This window comes from Micrasema longulum, unplaced genomic scaffold, assembly GCF_059751315.1.
Source record: "Micrasema longulum isolate JH-2025_06_02 unplaced genomic scaffold, ASM5975131v1 h1tg002345l, whole genome shotgun sequence".
Classification (NCBI taxonomy): Eukaryota; Metazoa; Arthropoda; class Insecta; order Trichoptera; family Brachycentridae; genus Micrasema; species Micrasema longulum.
In genome coordinates, this window is record NW_028279495.1 from 1,888 (window position 1) to 23,419 (window position 21,532).

The 21,532-nt window shown below is 31.7% G+C and overlaps 1 protein-coding gene and 1 long non-coding RNA gene across 5 annotated transcripts; one reads left to right on the top strand and one right to left on the bottom strand.

The window, feature by feature from the left end:
- Positions 1–510: 510 nt before the first annotated feature.
- LOC148272385 (uncharacterized) lies at positions 511–10,358 on the bottom strand. Of its 4 annotated transcripts, XR_015824857.1 has the most exons (6): positions 9,404–10,358; positions 8,350–8,507; positions 4,168–4,399; positions 3,304–3,441; positions 2,140–2,967; positions 511–1,962 (listed from the first exon to the last, which is right to left on the bottom strand). XR_015824857.1 is itself a non-coding variant. In XM_088240110.1 (5 exons), the coding sequence occupies exons 1-4, from the start codon at positions 9,807–9,809 to the stop codon at positions 3,314–3,316; spliced, it is 924 nt and encodes a 307-aa protein (XP_088096236.1). In that variant the 5' UTR covers positions 9,810–10,358; the 3' UTR covers positions 511–1,962; positions 3,304–3,313. The 4 variants fall into 4 exon arrangements, 2 of the variants coding, with proteins under 2 accessions (XP_088096236.1, XP_088096237.1); XM_088240110.1 differs by lacking the exon at positions 2,140–2,967; XR_015824858.1 differs by lacking the exons at positions 511–1,962; positions 2,140–2,967; positions 3,304–3,441 and adding an exon at positions 3,459–4,024 and having other exon boundaries at positions 4,120–4,399.
- Positions 10,359–17,462: 7,104 nt separating this feature from the next.
- Positions 17,463–18,772, top strand: LOC148272386 (uncharacterized). Its single transcript, XR_015824855.1, has 3 exons — positions 17,463–17,521; positions 17,667–17,738; positions 18,754–18,772. It is a non-coding gene; the product is annotated as an uncharacterized LOC148272386 (long non-coding RNA).
- The last annotated feature ends 2,760 nt before the right edge of the window (positions 18,773–21,532 follow it).

Sequence of the window (21,532 nt, forward strand, 5' to 3'; positions counted from 1 at the left end):
AAAAAATAAAAATAAAAAAATAATTCAGGATTTTTCCTCGAGAGCAGCCATTGAGTTGAAACTACTCATCCAGGAATCTGGTTCTATTTCACATAAGGAACTGTATTATTAATCCACCTGAATTATTATACAAAACTTTATTAGTGTTACACGTTTTATCTTAAGAACATAACTTGATCGGGTTGTGGTCCTGTGGCTAGTGTCTCGGACTCACAGACCAAAGGTCCATGGTTCAAATCCCACTCTACCCCAACTCGATTCCCATTTTCTAATAGTGAGTTATTTACAACTCGTTGAAAATGGCTCTCAAAATTCAATATTTGAGTAAATCATAAAACGCAAATATTTCTTTTTTAACTAAAAAATAAAATACACAAGTCTATCTGGGATATGATGTTATGGGAGGGAAGCACTAACTAACATGTTGCGCACTTTTTTATGTCTCTAGCAACTAAAAATTTAATCCCTAAACTAAATTACAATTGATGTAAAATAATATAATATGATGTAGTAGTTTTGTGTAGTACCTTATATTTCCAATTTAAAAAAATACAAATCTGGACTTGTTACAATACAATTGTTTGATAAAGATAATTTTTAAAAAATTCAATGTTAAACTGAAATGAACTGATAAAAAAAGACATCTTCACATTAATAGTTGTTTTAGAAGTCAAAATCAATGTATTCATATTATACTAAAACATTGTAGCTTCCAATTTTTTACGGTAAAATGGATGAGAATAAAACAAACATATTGGAAAATTTCATATTTGCTAGTATTTTTGAGAAATGGTATTATTTCTCCTTTTCTTAAAGAGTTAATAAATTTTCCGCCGTTATTTGTAGGTAAGGTCTTCATAATATCTCCCGTTGTAGAACTTATTTCTATCAAATCATCTAGTTCCTTCAACATTTTGACAAATCCTTTTAAATCTATCATACTTTCTCCCTCTAATTTGCAAATACACTCATTGTCAGAAGAGTAGTTTATATTGGTGTTTTCTATGAATCCGTCTTTAACTCGGGATTCGCCGTTGGATTTGCATGAAGCTATTACATAATTATCTGTAATACATTCAATGCATGTATCGGGGAATGGTGGTCTGCTAATGCAATCCGTACTTGTTTTTTTAGATATTACTGAAGCTGATTGTTGCTTATTTACATTGCTTATCTCTATTTCAAGAAGTGAGTTATGGGTATTCATTATTGGAGTCATCATTATGCAATCATCATTGAAGTAATTTAAATTAGATTCTGCTGAAATTGTTATATGAGAATTGAGACAATCTTGCTCGTTGTGTTCTATCAATATTTCATCCAACTTTTTACAAAGTGATTTTTCTATGAACCCTAAAATATACATAGTAATTTCATTGGGTATGTATTCTGGCATGATTCTTTCAAGATGTATGTTTTTCAACAATTTCTGTTCGTTTTCATTAGTTTTTGAGTTATTATTTGTGAAAAGACATTCAATATCAGATATTCCAATATATTCCAGATTTATATTTATGGGTGCAAGTTTTTCCGTATTTTTATAATATTCAGTTACATGTTTTTCAATATTTGAGTTAGTTTTATAATTACTCTTTTTTACAATCCATTCGAGATCAGTAATTGCTTTATTAAAAGAAGAACAAATTGTTTCTAAATAAAGATCATTTTCTAAATCTTCATTGATCGAATAGTCTAAATCACAGTTCAACTTTTTGTTATGATTTATATGTTTTATTTTAACCTTTTTCAAGTTTTTTTTAGTATTACATGAATTTTTAATTGTTTCCCTTTTCAAACAAATTTTCTCACTTGACTGCATAATGCTTTCATTTATTAATATAGAATTCATAATGTTTTCCTCTAAATTTGTTGAACTGTTTTTCTCTAAAAAAATCCATGGAGTTTTTAATTCAGTATTCATTTTGCCCTTGTAATTTCATCCTTCAGTTTTTTTAGGAAAGCCTAAAATATCAATACACAAGTTTCATTAATTTGTCAATTTTCTATTCATATTTCTTAGTAGAATTGCATTTTCATTTCAATAAATAAAATGCATATTCTTTATAATCTAAACTGTTAGAGTAAGATATTCTAAGTCAAAAACATAATCTTGTAAAACAATATATTTTCATTACTTACATCCATATAATTTATTCTATGCTTGTATCATAAAAGTAAATATTTTCACTACCAGGTCACGTGGAAGTTAAATATTAAACATTTTAAAATTATGATAATGTAAAAATGCAGAAATCGGTGTTCCTAAGCAAAGTTCAAACTGTATTTATTTAAATTAATTTATTCAGTAAATAAACTAAAATCCAATTTCATTGAAGCAATAAAGCTATTTATTCCATAAAATCATAATCCTGTAATACTAAAATTTAAGTCTCAAATGACAATGACAGATGTTTGTCTATCGTTTATTTTATTCTCATTTGTTTGTTTAATTTTTGTGAAAGTTATTATGCCCCTACTTGATACATTTATATTTGAAGAGTGATTTTGCAAAGTGACTGAAGCAAAAAATATTGTATAAAGAAAAACAGTTATTTGTGTTTTGTCAGTTTTTTTCAGATCAAGTGATTTTTTTATAGAGCATGTCAAATTTATTTTAGATGCGAGTCTTGCAATCAGATCATTTAAATATAGTTTGGTGATTTGCCATCAACATTCTTATTGAAATAAGGATTTTTAGGGCATTTGAGAAAACATTTGAAATTTTAAAGCCTTATGGTATCGGATTTAGTGATGGTTGGTGAACAAATTTTCTTGCTGGTTGCAGCTTTTAATTGTAATTACTTATTACCTTTTTACTTTAAAATTCTAAAATTTTAACTGAGGACTCTGAAAAACCACTCTTCAGTTATAAAAGAAGAACCCTTCGGAAAGAAATGCCTAAAACATTGTTTGATTTCCAAGGAGGTTTTAATTGAATAAGTACTTGGCCTTGTGAGTAGAAATTTACTAAAAAAGAATACACTTGATTATAAATTAGTATAAACCACTTTAATTTTTTTAATTACACTTCGACCGGTCTCGAAGTTACTACCTCATCGTCCGAAATTTAACTAACTTATAATTACACGCGTTGCTATTTATATAATAAAATAAAATTATAAGTTAGTTAAATTCCTAACGATTAGGTAGTAACCTCGAAACCGGTCGAAGTATAATTTTAAAAAATTAAAGTGGTTTATACAAATTTATAAACAAATAAGTGAAAAATGTCATACCACAAAGTGAAAAATGTTTTTTATAACAATAATAAAAAAGAATATGTTTTTATTAATAAATATTTACCTCATTCTAATTAATATGAATGTTTTTTTTCATCCTCACTCTTATAAGGTGAGATTTTATCCCGGTTAACTATAAAATCTATATAATTTCCATTATTTTTCATAACTTGGTTAGTTAATTTCTCCAAATTTCTTCGACCTAAGTAATGAAAGAAGTTTTATCTTAAATTAATGTTAATTCATTATTCTACTACACAAGACAGTAAACTTGAAGAATGATTTATTTTAGGTTTCAGTTGTTTTTCTAGAGGTAGACATGATTTGTAAGTATTTTGAAAGTCTAAATATGTTCAAATCGTAATACGTTGACTGTAATTGCACTAATTAATAAATAAAAATACATTGTTCAAAATATTAGCCTTACTAATATTAGTAAAACAATTCAGAGTCTTTATCCAAAAAAATAAATACTAATTTATAATATAATATTATTTTACATTATAAAATATAAAAAAATAAATAATAATTGTCCCAATTGGGTGCTCAGACATTATTGTTACTAATTTTTTTTTACAAAAGAGTACAGACAAATAAAACCTCCAACAAAAAAAAAAAAGATAATGAATATGATATTGGAATGAACATTTAGAAGATCAATATGGCGAAGACACTCATCGGATTGCAATGTGGAAGACCCTTGTTGTCAAAGCATAGGAAGTTTTGACTATGTAGTACTTATCTACATAGTACATAAGGTTTGGTCATGCCAGTTAAGTGATACTCTAAAAAAGAAATTGAAATATGTTTTTAAAAATTTACTACATAAAAGTACAGGTTAAAAACTTTCTTACGTGCACAGAAATTAACCAAAACTCACATATTTTATAAATATTGAAAACAATATTTTTCATTAATGTTAACTCACATCTTATTCTTGGGCATTTGGATTCCTGTAAATGATATTTGAGATCTTTCAGTTTCTTATGAAGTGCTTGCATTTGTGATTCGTAAAATGTTGAAACATAATGTGAAGCTTCGCTTTCAGTATCAGTTTCTGATTCCTCTATAAAATTATATTTGGAAAGAATTATATCACTTCCTCTGATTTCGATGTGTAACGATGAATCCTTGGATACATCTTTGGGTTTTTCTTGAATCTGAAACGTGGTAACGTAGTTGAAGGTTTCCAAGGTATTGTTTTATATTGACAATCCTTTTGAAAGTTTTAGGTATATAAATATTAAATCACAAAAGCAGTTATATTGACCAAAAAAGTCGCGTACATCTTCTTATATTTTTATATGTTTGTTTTGAATTTAGAAAATGAAATATTCTAACATAGATCATAGAGATCATGGACACATAGCTGTTCAGACTTTTCAATCTTTGCCTAGAAGTAGGGCATACGCCTTTGGATTGGGGAGGGTAGTTGTCATGCCTTTATATAAGACCAAGGAATCTCGAGCGAAGTGTGGAAACTATAAGGCAATCAGTCTTCGGAGTTCTGTCAGTAAACTGTATGGGAATATTGTATGGGAATATTTTATGAGTGGATGTGTATGCACGGATCAAATTTTTGAGCTACGAATGCTAATGGAGAGGTTTTTGGCAAATAGTCAGAAACTATTCTGCACATTTGTTGATTTGCAAAAAGTGTATGATAAAGTAGATAGAATGAAAATGTGCGGCGTGTTGGAAAAGTATGGAGTAAACAATAAACTTATACCTTAGAACAGGCTGAGCCATTTTAGATGGAGACTATCATAACCAGAGTATTCTCCGTATTCATTTTCTAATTCGCTAGTTTTATATAAAAGTTAATGGGATTAACATTGTGTAATGTCACCATGGTAGTTTAATTTATACATGGAGAAATGTATGAAAGAGATAGAAAGTATGGGTATTGGAGCAAAAGTGTATAATTTTTCAGTAAGCTGCTTGTTGTATGTTAATGATGTAGTTCTTTTAGCAAGCAGCAAGGAGGATTTGCAATAAATAGTCTCTAGAATGAATGATGTATGCCTGTAGAGCGAATTGGTGATGAATAAACGTAAATCAAAAGTGATGGTATTTGAAAAGGGAAGTGAGGCTCCTGATTGCATAATAAATGTCAACAACAAATGTCTTGAACAAGTAGAAGAATTTGTGTATCTGGGAAGCATATTTTCAAGAGATGGAAGAGTAAAAAAAGATGTTGAAAGGAGAGTGAATGCGGATAACAAAATAATTGCTAGTAAAAATATGCCAATTGAAGCTAAACTGGCAGTGCACGGCGGAATTTTAGTTCCAACACTTATGTATGGAAGTGACCCATGGAACTGGCAAAGGAAGGATGAAAGCTGAGTGAACACGGTCGAAATGCGATCTCTTGGATTAATGTGTAGTAAATCAATGTATGACAGGATTACGAATGATTAAATCAGGCGAGAGTGTATATCTGAGTCAGGTATAATTAATAAGATTAAGAAAGGGCCTATGAGATGGTTTGGGCTTGTAGAAAAAAATAGATGATGAAAGAATTGTAAAACCGGTATATTTGGTGAGAATGAACGGTAACGTAAGACGAGGACGACCAAGGACGACGTGGCATGATCGCATAAACCAAAATCTTAAGTCTGGTCATGTCAAAAGCAGACAGAACCGAAGGGCATGAATGACAAGATGTATGAATGTGGAAGAAGCTAGAAATGTATGCCAGGATAGATGTGTGTGACTGTTCATTCTCTTTGCCTACCCCTACGGAAAAATGGAGTGATGGTAGTAGTAGCAGTAGTATATCAAAAATAGTGTTCAAATTTTTGATCGTTATATTTTGCCATGTGAACACAATTAAATAGACCCTAAATTACCCGCTAGTTCCATATAAGTCACTCAAATGATTTTTTTTTTTTAAATTAAGTTATTAGAAATGACAATATTAGTTATTTTTAATTGTTTTATTATATATCTTTGTTTTATAAAAATATATCAACGCTGGAACGGAAAAAGGTACCAAGCAACATGTAGCAATTTTACGTAAGAGTCAATTGAAGATTGGTTTTTTAAAATCAATGAATAATTTTGTGCTTAAAATGTTTATTTCAATTATGTAGGAATCTAGCTATAACAATACGTGTGTCGTGAGAGATTATTTATTAATTTTAAAAAAAAAACACAAAAATACTACATGTCACTTAGTAACTTTTTTTTCCAGCGTCGATATTTTTTACTTGCATGCTTTAGCACAGACGAAAATAATGTATAAAGGCATATCGTTGGAGGAATATATAGAAGTATTAATTTAAATAATGTTTCAACGCTTATTTTAAGAAATTTGTTATGTAATCTAGGAATCATATTAATGATTCCATTGATTACAATTCAATTCTCACAAGTCGAAAGATACAGAGCTAAGCTTGTGATAGAATAATTTTTATGAATTATGTTTATTCAATTTAATGAAAGTTCATTAGTTTATCCTAAGTCTCGCAAAACTAAGCTTATTAGCAAAACTAAGCTTATGATCATTGATCGAGCTAATAAAGAAGCGCCATTATCCTTACTGCGCAACTTAGAAAGAGTCAACAATTTCATTTATCTAGGTTCTCTCATTAGCGATGGCGGTGGGTGTGAAGGTGAAATACGGCGACGTGTTGGTATTGCCAAAAGTGCTATGAGTCGGCTGTTGAAGATCTGGAAGAATCGCAGTATAACCATTAACACCAAAAAGAGACTGGTGAAGGCCTTGGTTTTCTCAGTGTTCATGTATGGTGTGGAGTGTTGGACACTGAGGGAATCTGAAAAGAAAAAAATCGAAGCTTTCGAGATGTGGTGTTGGCGGCGAGTGCTGCGGATTCCGTGGACGGCCAGACGTACGAATGCATCTATTCTCCAGGAACTGGACACAGGAGAAAGATTGATATCCATGTGCGAGAAAAGAATCCTGCAGTTCTTTGGGCATATTTCCAGGGGAGATTCTGATAGTTTGGAGAAAACTATTCTCCTGGGAAGTGTCGAAGGGACAAGGTCGCGTGGACGTCAACCGACAAGATGGAGCGGTACAGTCACTGAGTTATCAGAATCATCACTGACGAATGCCTATAGAAGAGCACAAGACCGTTCCAGATGGCGGGAGACTGTCCACAGACGAGCCATGCCTGGAGTCAGGTGTAATCACCATCCTCAGACATGAGGCACGGATTGAAGAGAGTTTATTCTAAGTGTCAGAATACTAGATTTTCAAAAATGTAGTATGGAGAAATATGATTCATTTGTAGCATTTCTATCCGTCCAGATATATCAGGACTGTCATAGTTATTGAGCCCTCCCAACAAAACCTATAATGTTCCGATTTAAACTTGCACGCTGCAGCAACGTTGTTGACTAACGAAAATCTTCCACGGCCGTATCTACTGACTATGAATGAAAAAAAAAATTTATTATTATCCTTATAAGTAATGAGTAAATTGGGTGGCAAATGCTTTCAGTAATTTATGTATCCAAAGGACTTCATGGAAGTTGAACTCGCCTTGATAGAGTAGAAGTCGATAGGTTCTGTGGAAGAAAAGTGGATTTATTTTTGTCAATAATAATTATTAAAATTATGCAAACATTTATTTATTTTTAATCCCTGCCCAAAACGCTAAAGCGGAAAGTGTAATATCGTTGATGTCGGCCTAGTGGACCGATAAAAGAAATCGACTTCTGCCAGGGAGTAAAGAATAAATATTGTAGTACTTATAAGGTTAATTTTTAAATGACTTGCTTGAAGTTCTACATATGCATAAAAGAGCAAAACGATTTAAAAACAGTAAAATCATTAGAAAAGTATGGCCAACAAGCATTTCTTCTGAAAACACACCATATAAAATGTAAGAAAAACATTTCTAAATACTACTTCTCCCCATCCCAGAACTTTCCGATGAGACTAGTCAAATATGGTGACTTGTATATTTCTATACTAGATACGTCTATTATACATATATACATCTATCATCTCTATTTGCACAATGATATATTAGATACATCATTTTGCAAATAGAATACTACTTGCATTCTGAAACAGCATATTGTAAAATGATTCATAGGCCGATGATTTGTATTAAAGCATTGGAATAAGGGAACACACCTCTACAACATTCTCTTGAAAATCCAAAACACTTTTACTTCTCAAAACATCCAATTTTTTCAACACAGCTATAGATGTTTGAGTTAATTTATTTGAACTGACACATGAGACTTTGGAATCATCTTTACTGATTTCAGGAATTGAAGAGTAAAGTTTACCTATGGGAAACAGAAAAGATAAAAATTTTCGATCAAAAGATTTTGTTGAGTTTATACCATAAATTTTAAAAATATTAAAATAGAATAACAACGCAATAAAATCGCATAACTTATCGTGAATTTATAATATTCACTAATTTCCTAATTTTTTCTTCACTCTCTAGCTGACAACATCAACAGAGGACGTCCAGGGCAATTAAAAACCTGATTGTCTTTATTATTTTTTGCTCAAACTAGAGTACTCTCAAAACTCTTGCGAGACACCTATTGTCAAAAATCAATTGTTAGTTGTTTCGGGCCCCTATAAGGTTGGGAGTTTAGGCATTCTATAAAAGTTATACATATGAAATTTGGTTGATAGTTAAATTTATTTAATTAGAAATTCACAAATATAATCATTTTAAATATATGTAGCGCTCTGGGAAAAAGCAGTTGGTCAGCACTATGCAAAGAAACTACTGGAGGGGTACTCCCAAAGGTTTGTTTTTGACCTTATGAAACTTTGTTGTATGACTTTGATATCCAGCTGTCCTTCCATCCCTTTGGCAGCCTTCCTGGTAGTCTTCTGCTGCAGGGGTTTTCAGACTTAATGATTTTCCCAAGCCTCGTGTCTTCCATGTGGTCCACATGGTCTCTAATCAGTTTGTGCTGGTCCTTCGCCATATAGGTCATTGTTGCTGGAGATCTTTACACCAATGTAAAAGAACTACACAACTTGGTCAATAGCTACATAATCGATGATCAGTTTGCATATGAGTGGGTCCCTTAATATGGTTAGGAACTTTGTTTTTCTTTGTTGTAATACAGGTATATCAATATGATTTTTGTTTTAAAAAAAAGGTTGTACAGAATACTAAAAATATATCTAAATAATTTAAAGGATAAATACTACTAACCTTTGCTGTCGATGCTTGGACACACTGTAAAGATTTCTTCACTCGATTCACCATCTAAAATTTCCCCATCTGCGTCCTTTCGAATAGTTTTATTGAGGAACTTGCTTTTTTTCCTATCTTCATTTCTTAAGCTAGCTGTACTTTTAATTAAACTCTTTTCTGACTTATTCTCATTTTTATATTTACCCTTACTCAATTCTTTAGAACCAGAGGCTTCTTTATTATACTTAGAGTTTCCATTTTTTATTACAAAGTCCTTGGACGATTGAGGGCTGTCGATGAAGACCCCCAGAGAAGAATCTGATTTTTTGTACAATTTTATGACAATCGGAATTATGCACATACCGCCTTTACGAGATAATTTAAGATCTTCAAAAGAGAACATGTCTTGGGAATTATCGCTCATTTTTTTTATAAATATCTACCTCAATAAAATTTAATCAAAAGATTTATCACACGAGAAATTATTATTGAAAAAAAAAATACGGAAAATTTATTGATTTCAACTTTAGATTAAGATGTCAAATCAATTTAATAACAGTATATTTTTATATTCCAAAATTTAAAAAAAAAAACTTTTTTACAAAATTTAATGAGCCATTTCAAAGAAATGAGTAAATTTAATTCTTATTAAGTTCTTGAATTATATTAAAAGCTTTTTTTTTTTAATATTACTTGTTTTTTTTTATATTTTACTTACATCAATGGATTTTTTTATATTTCAAAGGCGCTAGGTACGATTTAAAAAATTTCCACTGGAATTTTGTAAGAAAGATAACATTACAAAGCAAAATTGATTTTGTAACAAAAATGTGAATATTTTGTGTGAAAATGTGCAGTATTTTCGTCGATAATATGTAATTGAACATTGTTAATAAAAATATACATAAACGAGGTGTGGCAGAAAAGTAATAAGACTGGCAACACTGCGTTGTTGCCCTTTATAGAGCACGTGTATCAGTAACCTCCCATAGCCCAGTGCGAGTTTCAACCCCTTACGTTAACCACGTGATTTTTGTGGCTGCTATTAGTGAAGTTGTGTTTTGGTTGTGTGTCACGCAAAATGGAAAATTTGGAGCAACGTTGTGCCATTAAATTTTGTGTTAAGCTTGGAGAATCGGCAAGTGTGACGTTTGAAAAGTTAAAACAGGCCTATAGGGAACATTTTTTATCCCGAGCACAGGTTTTTCGGTATCACAAATTATTTTTGGAAGGTAGAGAACACGTTGAAAACTAACATCGTTCAGGGAGGCCTTCAACTTCGAAAACCGACGAAAAAATCGAACGTGTGAACACTCTTGTGAGATCAGACCGTCGGTTAACATTAAGAATGTGGAGTGAACAATAAAAAATAAACCGTTTTACCGTTTATCAAACTTTGACTGAACATTTGCACATGAGAAAGATCTGTGCCAAGATGGTGCCGAAAAACCTCACAATTGAGCAGAAGGAGATTCGAAAAAACAAGTGTCTTGATTTTCTTAACAGAATCGCTGATGAGCAAGATTTCTTTAGTCGTGTGATCACAGGTGATGAATCATGGATTTTTTAATACGATCCTGAGACCAAGAAGCAAAGTGAGGAATGGCACACTGCAAACTCTCCTCGACCAAAAAAAGCTCGAATGAGCAAATCGAAAATCAAATCGATGCTGATTTGTTTTTTTGATGGAAGGGAAATCGTCCATTAAGAATTTGTTCCTCCAGGACAAACTGTAAACCAAGTTTTTTATAAAGACGTCCTTGAAAGGCTCAGAAAGGGGTCATTCGCGTGAGACCAGACATTGCAGGCAAATGGATGCTCCATCATGACAACGCCCTATGTCACACTGCCCTCCCCATAACAGAATTTTTGACCTCCAAAGGTATTCCTGTGGTTCCCCAGCTCCCCTATTCACCTGACCTCAGCCCCTGTGACTTCTTCCTTTTCCCTAAACTGAAAAATGTCCTCAAAAGACGTCATTTCGGGACTTAAGAAAATATTCAAAAGAGTGTAACAGACATGCTAAAGACCATACCGGTTGAAGACTCCCAGCGCTGCTACCAACAGTGAGAACAACGTCTCCATCAGTGTGTAGTTGCCCAAGGGAACTACTTTGAAGGGGATAACATTGATGTTTGAAAAAAATAAAACATTTTGTAAATAAAAAAATCTGTCTCATTACTTTTCTGCCACACCTCGTATACTCTAGGGTTTTTTCCAATATTTGGCGGAGAGTTAATAATTGATCTGCAGTGGATCTTCCTGGGTAAAATCTGATTAGATATTGACCTACCAGGTTTTTTGCGTATGGTAGTAATCTGGAGCATAGAACGCTGGCAAAGACTTAATAAGATATATTGGGTAATACAGCCATAGTAAGTGCACTCCATCACATAACCCTTCTTATGAAGTAGGCATATAATTCCAATTCTTCCAATCGTTAGGCATAGTTTTAAGATTCTATGCCTTCTCAACAATATTTTACAACATAGTAACTAATTCAACTCTTCCGTATTTGAGCAACTCACTTGGGATACCGCCATAACCGGGAGATTGGTGGTTTTAAGGATATTTTAAGGCTGTTTTAATTTCTGTTATACTTTAAGGATGTATATTCTCATCTTCCTTCAAGGAATAATCCGCTTAGTCTCTATTTTGAGGCTTGTTAGCACGTGAGATAGAGGGGATATGGATGAAGGTAATGAAAAATACACCACAACACCCTGACCAATTGAGACAAAAATCTTTCTTGGATTTTTTTCTTGCAACTGACGGGAATCGAACCCGCGACGCCAGTTTGACGTCTAACCAAGTGCGCCACGGCACCTGTAATTATTATTAATACTGCTATTATTATTTAAGAGGTCTTTAAAATGCTGGGCCTAACGCTTTAATATATCCAAATTGTCATTTCATATTTTGCCATCTTTGCTTTTTCATGCAGTTACTCATGGTCTGTACTCTTTTAGCTGTTGATTTATCGTCTGCATTTCTTCTGGGAATTGAGATTTTCTAATTTGCTGATTTGAAGCTGTTCCTTTTGTTTCTTTTTTCTTTTGTGATCCTGTTTTTCATATCTTCTTCTCTGTTTATATTCATCAGACGTGCATCTGGCATTTCATTGCTGCTGTTTGAGATATAACTTATTCTTCCTTTGTATTACCTCTTCACATTCATAGTTGAACCTTCTTTTCAAATCAACATATTCAAGTATTTCGATTGCAGCTCTTTTAATAACACCTTGGCATTCCTTCTATACATTATTGGGCTTTTGGTTTTGTTTGTCTACTTAAGATTTTCTTGATCCTTATAACGCATATCATGGTTCTTTAGTAATTTAGTGGATTTTGATGATTTGTGCATCTTGGCTATCGATATTCTGACTCTTATCCTATTGATCAATGGTCTGAATCAATACTACAGTCTAGGAGATTTGAAAAATGATTGGCTAAGTTATAATATATTAGTATACATAATGTGCATTACGTGATGGGTTAAACAGCCCGTAAAGTAATGCAGACAACACATAAATAAATATATCTGCCATTCAATAATATATGATTTATCTAGTTACAGTTCACTCTATCTGGTGATTTCCAAATAGCTTTATGAATTGATTTATGTGGGAATAGTGTACTTCTAATGCTATGGATCATGCTATGTATTGTTTACGTAAACTGGTGCAGGGTTCTCGCTTCGACTGTCTCGTCAATCTCGGGTAACATGCGAACGAGGGAAAAGACACAGTTTCTTCAAAATACTATTTATTACTTAAATTCCACAATGTCACATAAATCACAATAGAAAAAAGTCTGAAAAAGTCTGAAAAAGTTGAGCGGGCACATAGTCATTAAACACACAAATGAGCTCAAATAAAACCACAGGGTCAATCACACCCTCACACTCGTATCTCGTAACACTCGAGGATGCGTACAAGCCTCGCCTGTCACTTAGGACCTTCCGTCATCGTCTCTAGAGGCTCACTTATCAATGTCAATGTCTTATCAATAGGTAAACACATTTACCTAATACACGTAACACTAGAAGATGCGTACACTCCTCGCCTGCTATGGTCTGACAGCAATTCTGACAGCAATTTCCGTCAGCAACTCTACAAGCGCATTTGCAGACTTCAAGAAGAAGACTAAAAAATTACTACGTAGGTAACCACATTTACCTAATACACGTAACACTCGAGGATGCATACACTCCTCGCCTGCTACGGTCTGACTTTCCGTCAGCAATTCTACAAGCGCACTTGCAGACTTCAAGATGAAGACTGAAGCTTGTTCCTCTCTCACAAGCTTTCCATAACCTATTTTAATTGCATTCTACAAAAAATAATGCTGATATATTAGTGCCAAACAAAATATTTTTGAAACCTTTTCAAACAATTACAAGATTTCTCTTCCTCAATAAATTAAATTATATGTGACATCTTAGGACAAAAAACAATAAACTAAACTAGGATCTTAACACTTAAGTATAGGACAAATGTCCGATTCTTTAAAATATTATATACAAAAAAATTCAAGGGTAGAAAGTATACACAGTAAAATAAATATCTCAACTTCGGTAGACAACATTTAAAAGGGCATAAAACAATAATTCACGATACCTATACGACACTTTTGAAATAAACATGTTGCAAAGCAGAACAATAACATCCGAAATTGCTAGTCTGTATACAAAATTAACCAATAAAGCGTTCTTTGTAAACTATTATTTTAACCCGCCAAATCATCGGAAAGAAGTTGTTAGTAATTTAAATGTGTTCTTTACAGAATGTATTATTTAATAAACGAAATATTGATCAATTTAGTTTTCTCCCCAACACTATGGAAGGCTGCAAAGTATATCAATCTGTTACCATTGTCATGACTATCATTGTAGAGATCACATATTTATATTATTTATATGGTTGGCTTGTGCATGCTGTCGTTTTCCACATTAGCATTTAAATCCCCTATCCATGGCGGCATCCACTGTACGTCCTTGCCAGGTTATCGTTCCAACTATCTTGCACTCCCTCTGTCCTGTCTCTTGTGTGGCTGTGATGTCACACTAGTCTGCATACGAAACAAGACTTGATAAATCTCTCTTTTTTTTTAAATGATAAAGTTGTATTTTTTGTAATCTTCAATGTAAATTTTCACACCGTATTTGCAGAGTAAAATTTGTATAAATGTGCGGGGTGATTTTAATACAAAAAATATTTGTTTTTGGTATGCGAAGAATGATTGTGATGCCAATACAGCAAATATAAGAGAGATCTCCAGACTCCAGAAAGTGAGACAAATATAAAGGGATGAAGCTAACGCCCCGCACTATGAAAGTATACGAGATGATTATCAATACCCGAACAAGGAATATTGACAATATTCACGACAACCAATGTGGCTTTGTGTCGGGAAAGTCAACTATAGGAAAGTCAACTAACAGTCAGAATTCTAGGCGAAAAATATCGAGATGTCAAATAGACCTACACTTGGTATTTATAAACCTAGAAAGGGCTTTTGACAGGGTACCCCGAAGTCTGATATGGGCATCATTGAGCCTAAGAACGAGACCCGACCCCAAAAACATACCCAGGCAATGAGTTGGGATAGTGCCAGGAAGAAGACGGTACAATGAAATGCATAGAGCTACATACTTTACAATAAAATATTGGGTACTCACGAAGAGTTGCTAAATACAAATAAATGTATAACTGAGAATTCGTGGTTAACATCATGAACCTAGTTTGGAAAGGTATTTAATCAATTTATCAATCATGTGATCTAGAAAAAATATTTTTTTAACATTCGGTTTCTCCTATTCCTTGTCTTTATTAGCTGTTATTGTTCTTGCGGGGACGGGGGATTGATGGCCTAACGTCCATACGTCATCTGCCCATTCAAAAATATATACCAATATCTACGTAAATATAAAAACTTTAATTACGCAACAAACATTCATTATATTAACGATACAAACGCACTTACTAATCAAATTATTTTATAGTAATTTTTCAGGCCATCAAAATAAGTTTTTTCGATAAACTGTGTCATTAATCATTCCATTTTCTCAGCTTAATAACAGAATAACATAATCGTTATATAGAAAGAGCTCTGTATGTTTTATTTAGTATTATTAAAAATGTCTTGGACGAAGGGAAACATGTACATGTGCAGTAATATTTTACGGCACTGCAGCCTATTCAGAGTATTCGGTCTGTGCCCAGTAACCATCCAACTGGAGTGTGATGGGACTATAGTTACAAAAAGCCCTTTGCTTTTGCGCGTATACAGCTCCTGCTTCATGATAATTGTGTTTATTTTATCAGAAATAGGAAGGAGAGAAACCTTGTGCTATTATTACGATAATCCTGGTAGTTTCGAATCAATTATATTTTTGACAGCAGGTTACATATCGGGTATTTTACTACAATCATCTTTTGTTATCAATGTCGTTCTCCAACATAAAAAATTACAAAATATTTTTCAGACTATTTTTACTGTTGATAAGACTTTGATTCGCTATGGAGAAGAGATCAACTATCGCGGATTTGCAAAATCTTATTTAAACTTCATATTGATAATACATTTTTTTGTATTTCTACACGAGTGCTACTTTTATTTTGTGCGCGTTGAACCCAAAAGCCTCTATTTGGCACTGTTTGTATTCTTGGCCTATATTTCTATGGCTCAATCGGCCCTCGTAATTATTAAGTTCAGTTTTTTCGAGATGTCGCTTTTAGTTCGCTTCAATAAGCTCGGGAATTTAATCGAAAAATTATCCCATGATTCTTTTTATTTTCCTGTCCATATGACGAAGTACTCTTGTAGTGATGACTGTAAGCGGAAGGCAACTATGGCTAAAGAACTATCTCAAATTCATAGAGCTTTGTGCGATCTTACAGACATCTATAACATTCTCTACTCTTTGCCAATGTTCTTACAACTGTTTTCGCTGTTTCTTGTCGTGACAATGGATTTGTTTAAACTGTATTTAAAATATGAACAAAATTTTGAAAATGTTGATGTATATTTTGTTTTCGCAATACTGTTGCGAGACATGTTACTTCTGCGGTGGTTGTACTTTCAATGCGACTTAGGCGGACAAATATTCAAAAAGGTTTGTTATCGTTTGTATTAATTTCTGGTTTACTACAACTCACTCTTAATTTCCCCAAAAGAGCATGTAGGCATTAGATTCAAATGGAGCACAAGACTTATCGTTGTAATGAATTTTATAAAATTCGTATTTGGTTATATAAATTTAGTTAGATTAGGATACACAGGTTGGGTTAAGTTTAATTGTAAAATAAAAATAGTTTATTTGCTTAACTTAATTCTTAATTGAACTCAATTATTAATCCTCAACTTAACTTGAAAAGTTAAGAAAAAAAGTGTTGTTTTTATTATTAAGCTTAACCCAAACTATGCTAACCTAAGCGGGCGGCTTTTTGTCCGTTTCTAGCCCGTCGTTTCCAAGGAGCTAGCTTGCAATCAGCCAACGTTGAACGTTGAACGTTGAGTTATCTTAATTCATTCAACGAAAGGGCTAGCCATTCAGTTGAATGCTGCCATTTAATAAACAGCCCAGCCGCTCAGGGTGATTTCACTATCTGGCGATGACATATATAACATTAGTAAACTATGTTAACCTTTTTAGGCTGAACGCTGTGGAGAAATATTCAACAAGGTAACTTTAAGGGCGTGTGATTTTAAATCAAAACGCATTGTAAGTATAGATGTTTTTGTTTTCTCTTAAATACAATTCGTATCCATTGAAAATTATTAACGATAAAATATAAAATCATACCAAAATAAATGGTTTTAAAAATATTATTTATATTTAAAAAATATAGCGTTTATTTTCCTTGAGATGTAAAACCATTTTCTTACATCGCTCAAACCAAAAGCTTAAGGCTAAGCTTTAAAATTGTGTTTTAATTTTAGATTTTTTTAGAAAATCTTCTAACTTTGATTTAATTTATTACGTGTTAAATTTTTATACACTTCTTCAAGCTATTCAGGAAATGAGGTAAAAAAATAATTTCAGATGTCAATATGCAGTCTTCAATTGTGGCAGCAAAAGGCAAAAATTACAATTTTTGGGTTGTTTCCTGTAGATCTGTCGTCATTTTATGGAGTAAGTATTGAATTGCAATTTATTGTTAAACTTAAATTGTCATTTATTTATTTTATTTATTATGGTTCACAAACAATAAACAATACATACGACATTGATATACTAATCAAAACTTTTATGTTTACATATTGTTCATCAATTACAGTGGATGCTCTCTTAACCGGCCTTGACGGGAACGACCCAGGGCCGGATAGCGAAAAAGCTGGTTAAAGAGAAGGTAGGGAAAAACACATAAAAAAAATAGTTTCGCAAGGAAGAAAAAAAAACAATTTTTCAAAACACCAAGAAAACAGAACTTTTATTCTGAATTAGAAACTCACACATTAAAAATGAACATTTCACAAGCTGTAAAAAATATGTACATGAAAAAGCCACACATCACTCCAATTATTTTTTTAAAGTAGGCCTGTAGGCCATTGTAATGGATTAAATGGAGTCCGGTTAAAGCGGCGCCGGTTAAGAAAGCGCCTACTGTATATGTGAACACAACATGTACAAATAAATAAAAAAGTTTTTGTATTATTTTTTTAATTGACTACCTTAATTAATTAAATTCTCCAACGTGTAGGTAAAATTATTTAAGGGAGATATCATCATTTTTCGGTGTATAGGGTACTGCATTCGTACCTACCCCAATCGCAGCGTATCTTGATCTTTTTCGTTAAATGGAAGGTAAGGTTTTTTATCAGACGCCAGTCCAGGAACAATAAAATATTGCTGATTAAAAAAATAGAATCACTAATAAATAATTAGTGCAACAAACGGTTTCGTTTTAATTTTTTATTAATTAGTATAATTAAATAAATGATAAATTATATTTTTTTTCAATTACAATCCACTTTTATAATTTTAGTTAATTATACAACTGTAACTTTCCAAAAAAACGACTATCTTTTGTGCTTGGAGAGTGACTTACACTGTTATATTTATTTAGTAATTTAAAGTCATATTGTGAAAAAAATAAGAAAATATACGAAATAAAAAGAAAAATTAAAAATAATAATACCATTATCCCAATTAAAATAGGATTTTTACTGATATATAATGATTTTAAAAGTTTCAATAGTTTTTAGGTCATTAGGGAAATTATTATAACTTTTTTTTCCTTTGAAAACAAACTTATTTTGACCATGTCTCGTGTGGAATTTTGGTATAATTTTTTATTTAATTATTTAAATCTATAGTATTTGTAGTTATTTTGGATATCCATTTATTTATTTTTCTTTTCACAGGTCGTGTCAATAATTATATCCTACATCATTATCTACATTCAGTACCATAATAACGACCAAACATATTTCAGTGTTTAGGTTTTTATATAAAGGTAACTGTAGAATAACAAAATATCATTATGAATAATTGGAATGCGAATTATGTCACATAAAGTATGTACTTTTGAAGTTCTTATAAACCAGCTACTAAAAGCCCATACGTTTCTTAACACTACGATAAAGATAGCCAGGAAACAAATTTCACTTATGATATATAAACCTTCTACATTATGAGCGAGGTCAATAAAAGTACAACTCCCATAGAAAATAAAAAAACCCATACGTTACCCGTTAATAAACAATAGGTTTTGGTTGTAAATTAAAAAAATGGATCAATGTCGTTCAATGCACTATAAAAATAAAGAAAAACATATAAAATACCGGTTTTATTTTGAAAATATGTCTTTATTTATGCTGTAAATAAGTAGGTAAATTCCATCAAAATCTTTAATAAACTTTGCTTATGAGTAGCCAGTAAAATAACGTTTTCAAATAAAATATTCTAGTGTGCCTACTAACACAAACAAAATTAAATAAAAAATAAGGCTTATTAAACATTCGAACGCACTGGATGATTTTTGTGTAGGATTATATTGTTTGAACTTATATACCTTTAATTAAGGTGAAAATTTAGTGATTTTATGTTTAAGAAATTACGCTTATTATTTAAAAATATTGTCATTTTTTAGAGAGGCCAATATCTCAACAGACAGGGGGAAAACAATTATTCTTAGATATCTCAATCGATATGTGGGAATTATTTGGGAATATATTTAATTATTATACATATATACGGCTTAAGTCGATTACAACAGTTATATGAAGAAACATATTTACAAGAAACTAAACAAAAAGAACATAAAACTGTGAAGCAAATACAAAAGGGCAATAAAATAATGGTAAACGATATATTCAAAAACACGATCATAAGACTTCAAGCTAACCCATGTTAATCCATTTCAATCTTACACCGTGTTATTGGCGAAGAGATCTACGAATAGTCGGAAGATTTATCCCAAAGAATTAAAAGTTTTGTGACGAATTGAACGGGCATAAAAACAGATGTTGACACGGTTAGGAACATAAAAATAAATTTATTATATAAATAAAAGACAAGTGATACTTTAATCCACAAATTTGGAATATCCACTGACCGGTTTCATCGCTTTCGTGACATCTTTGAGACTGGTATCTTTATTAAGGAGTTCAATGTATTTATACAAAACAGAGGTAAAGATACCAGTCTCGAAGATGTCGCGAAAGCGATGAAACCGGTCACTGGATATTCCAAATCTGTGGATTAAAGTATCACTCGTCTTTTATTTATATAATAAATTACATTGAACTTACATCAAGAATTTTCACTTACAAACTTAAATGTTTTAAAAATAAATTGATTGCAACAGAGATGGGACATCACTTATGTGGAAATCTATGCATTTTCAGGGCTTATGAGCTGTCGTCGGCTGGTTTAACGCACTTTACACTCATTATTATGTGTTTTTCTATTAATCCTTAATGGGATACTATAATTTATTATCGTTTATATAGAGATGGATCAGTCCAAATAGGTAACAAACGTGTAATTTGTAGTGTTATTATAATAAATTATAAAAGTAAAATTATGTTAAGGGCGTGACAACTATAAATAATGTAGACTTTGTAAAAGAATAAATAAATAAAATATATAAATAGTCTATCTTGACACCCTTAAAGCTAGATGTTAGAAAATGAGTGATGCTGTTGTAAATAAACAACACGAAATTTATTAAAATAATACTGGTGTCTCATTGATAATTGCCCGAATACATGTTTTGTGATGTTCAGCTTAGTATCGAAATTCAATATCAAGAATCCAGGCAACTCAAAACAATCTGTATCATAAAGGACTTGAGATGTTTAATGAGTCGCCAAAAGAAATTAGGGATGCTGGGTCTATCGCATCGTTTCGTGGGATGGCGATGATTTTTGTTAAAAACAAACATCCATATAAAAATATATAGTGTCATCGGAAAGCATCTAGATTTTATAACAATTAAATTCAAATCAAATTACGAGCAACTTTTAACTCTTTTTCATTTTTATTATCGGATAAAACGCCGTGTTGTTTTCGATATAAAATTTCTGCATAAAATATTAAACTATAAAGTAGATACTAACCTCCTAAATAAAATACAAATAAATGCGGGATTGTGAACACTCAGACATCGGGAAATATTTAAACTGCCTTTGTTTTCAAATAATGCTACATACCACACACCTACGGCCCGCATGTGTCGGGAATACAATATATAATGCCAAAACAATAAAATTGTCATTTTTTATGATACTCTCTCAGGTTTTGCAAATAATCTCTTAGGAATAAATCTTATTCAATAAGTACACACGTACAGCTTGATTTTTATTGCATTGTATCCTGTATAAAAAAAATATTAAAAATATTCAAAAACATGTATAACATCTCAATAAATAAATCTATTTTGTGTAATTCTATAATTTAAGATATATATGTATGTAAAATTGTATCGACGAATGCTTTCAAATTTATGTTTTCTAGTATGCATCTTTGTTGAGTTACCTTATAAAATAAAATAAAATAAAAAAAAAATGTTTTGGTTTTCAAATTATTTTTATATATAACATTGTTTATTAGCTAAGATATAACTAGGTGTTCAAATTTTATTTGTACAAATATCTAAAATAAATACATTACGTTGCCTCTACGACGCGTATTAGTGAT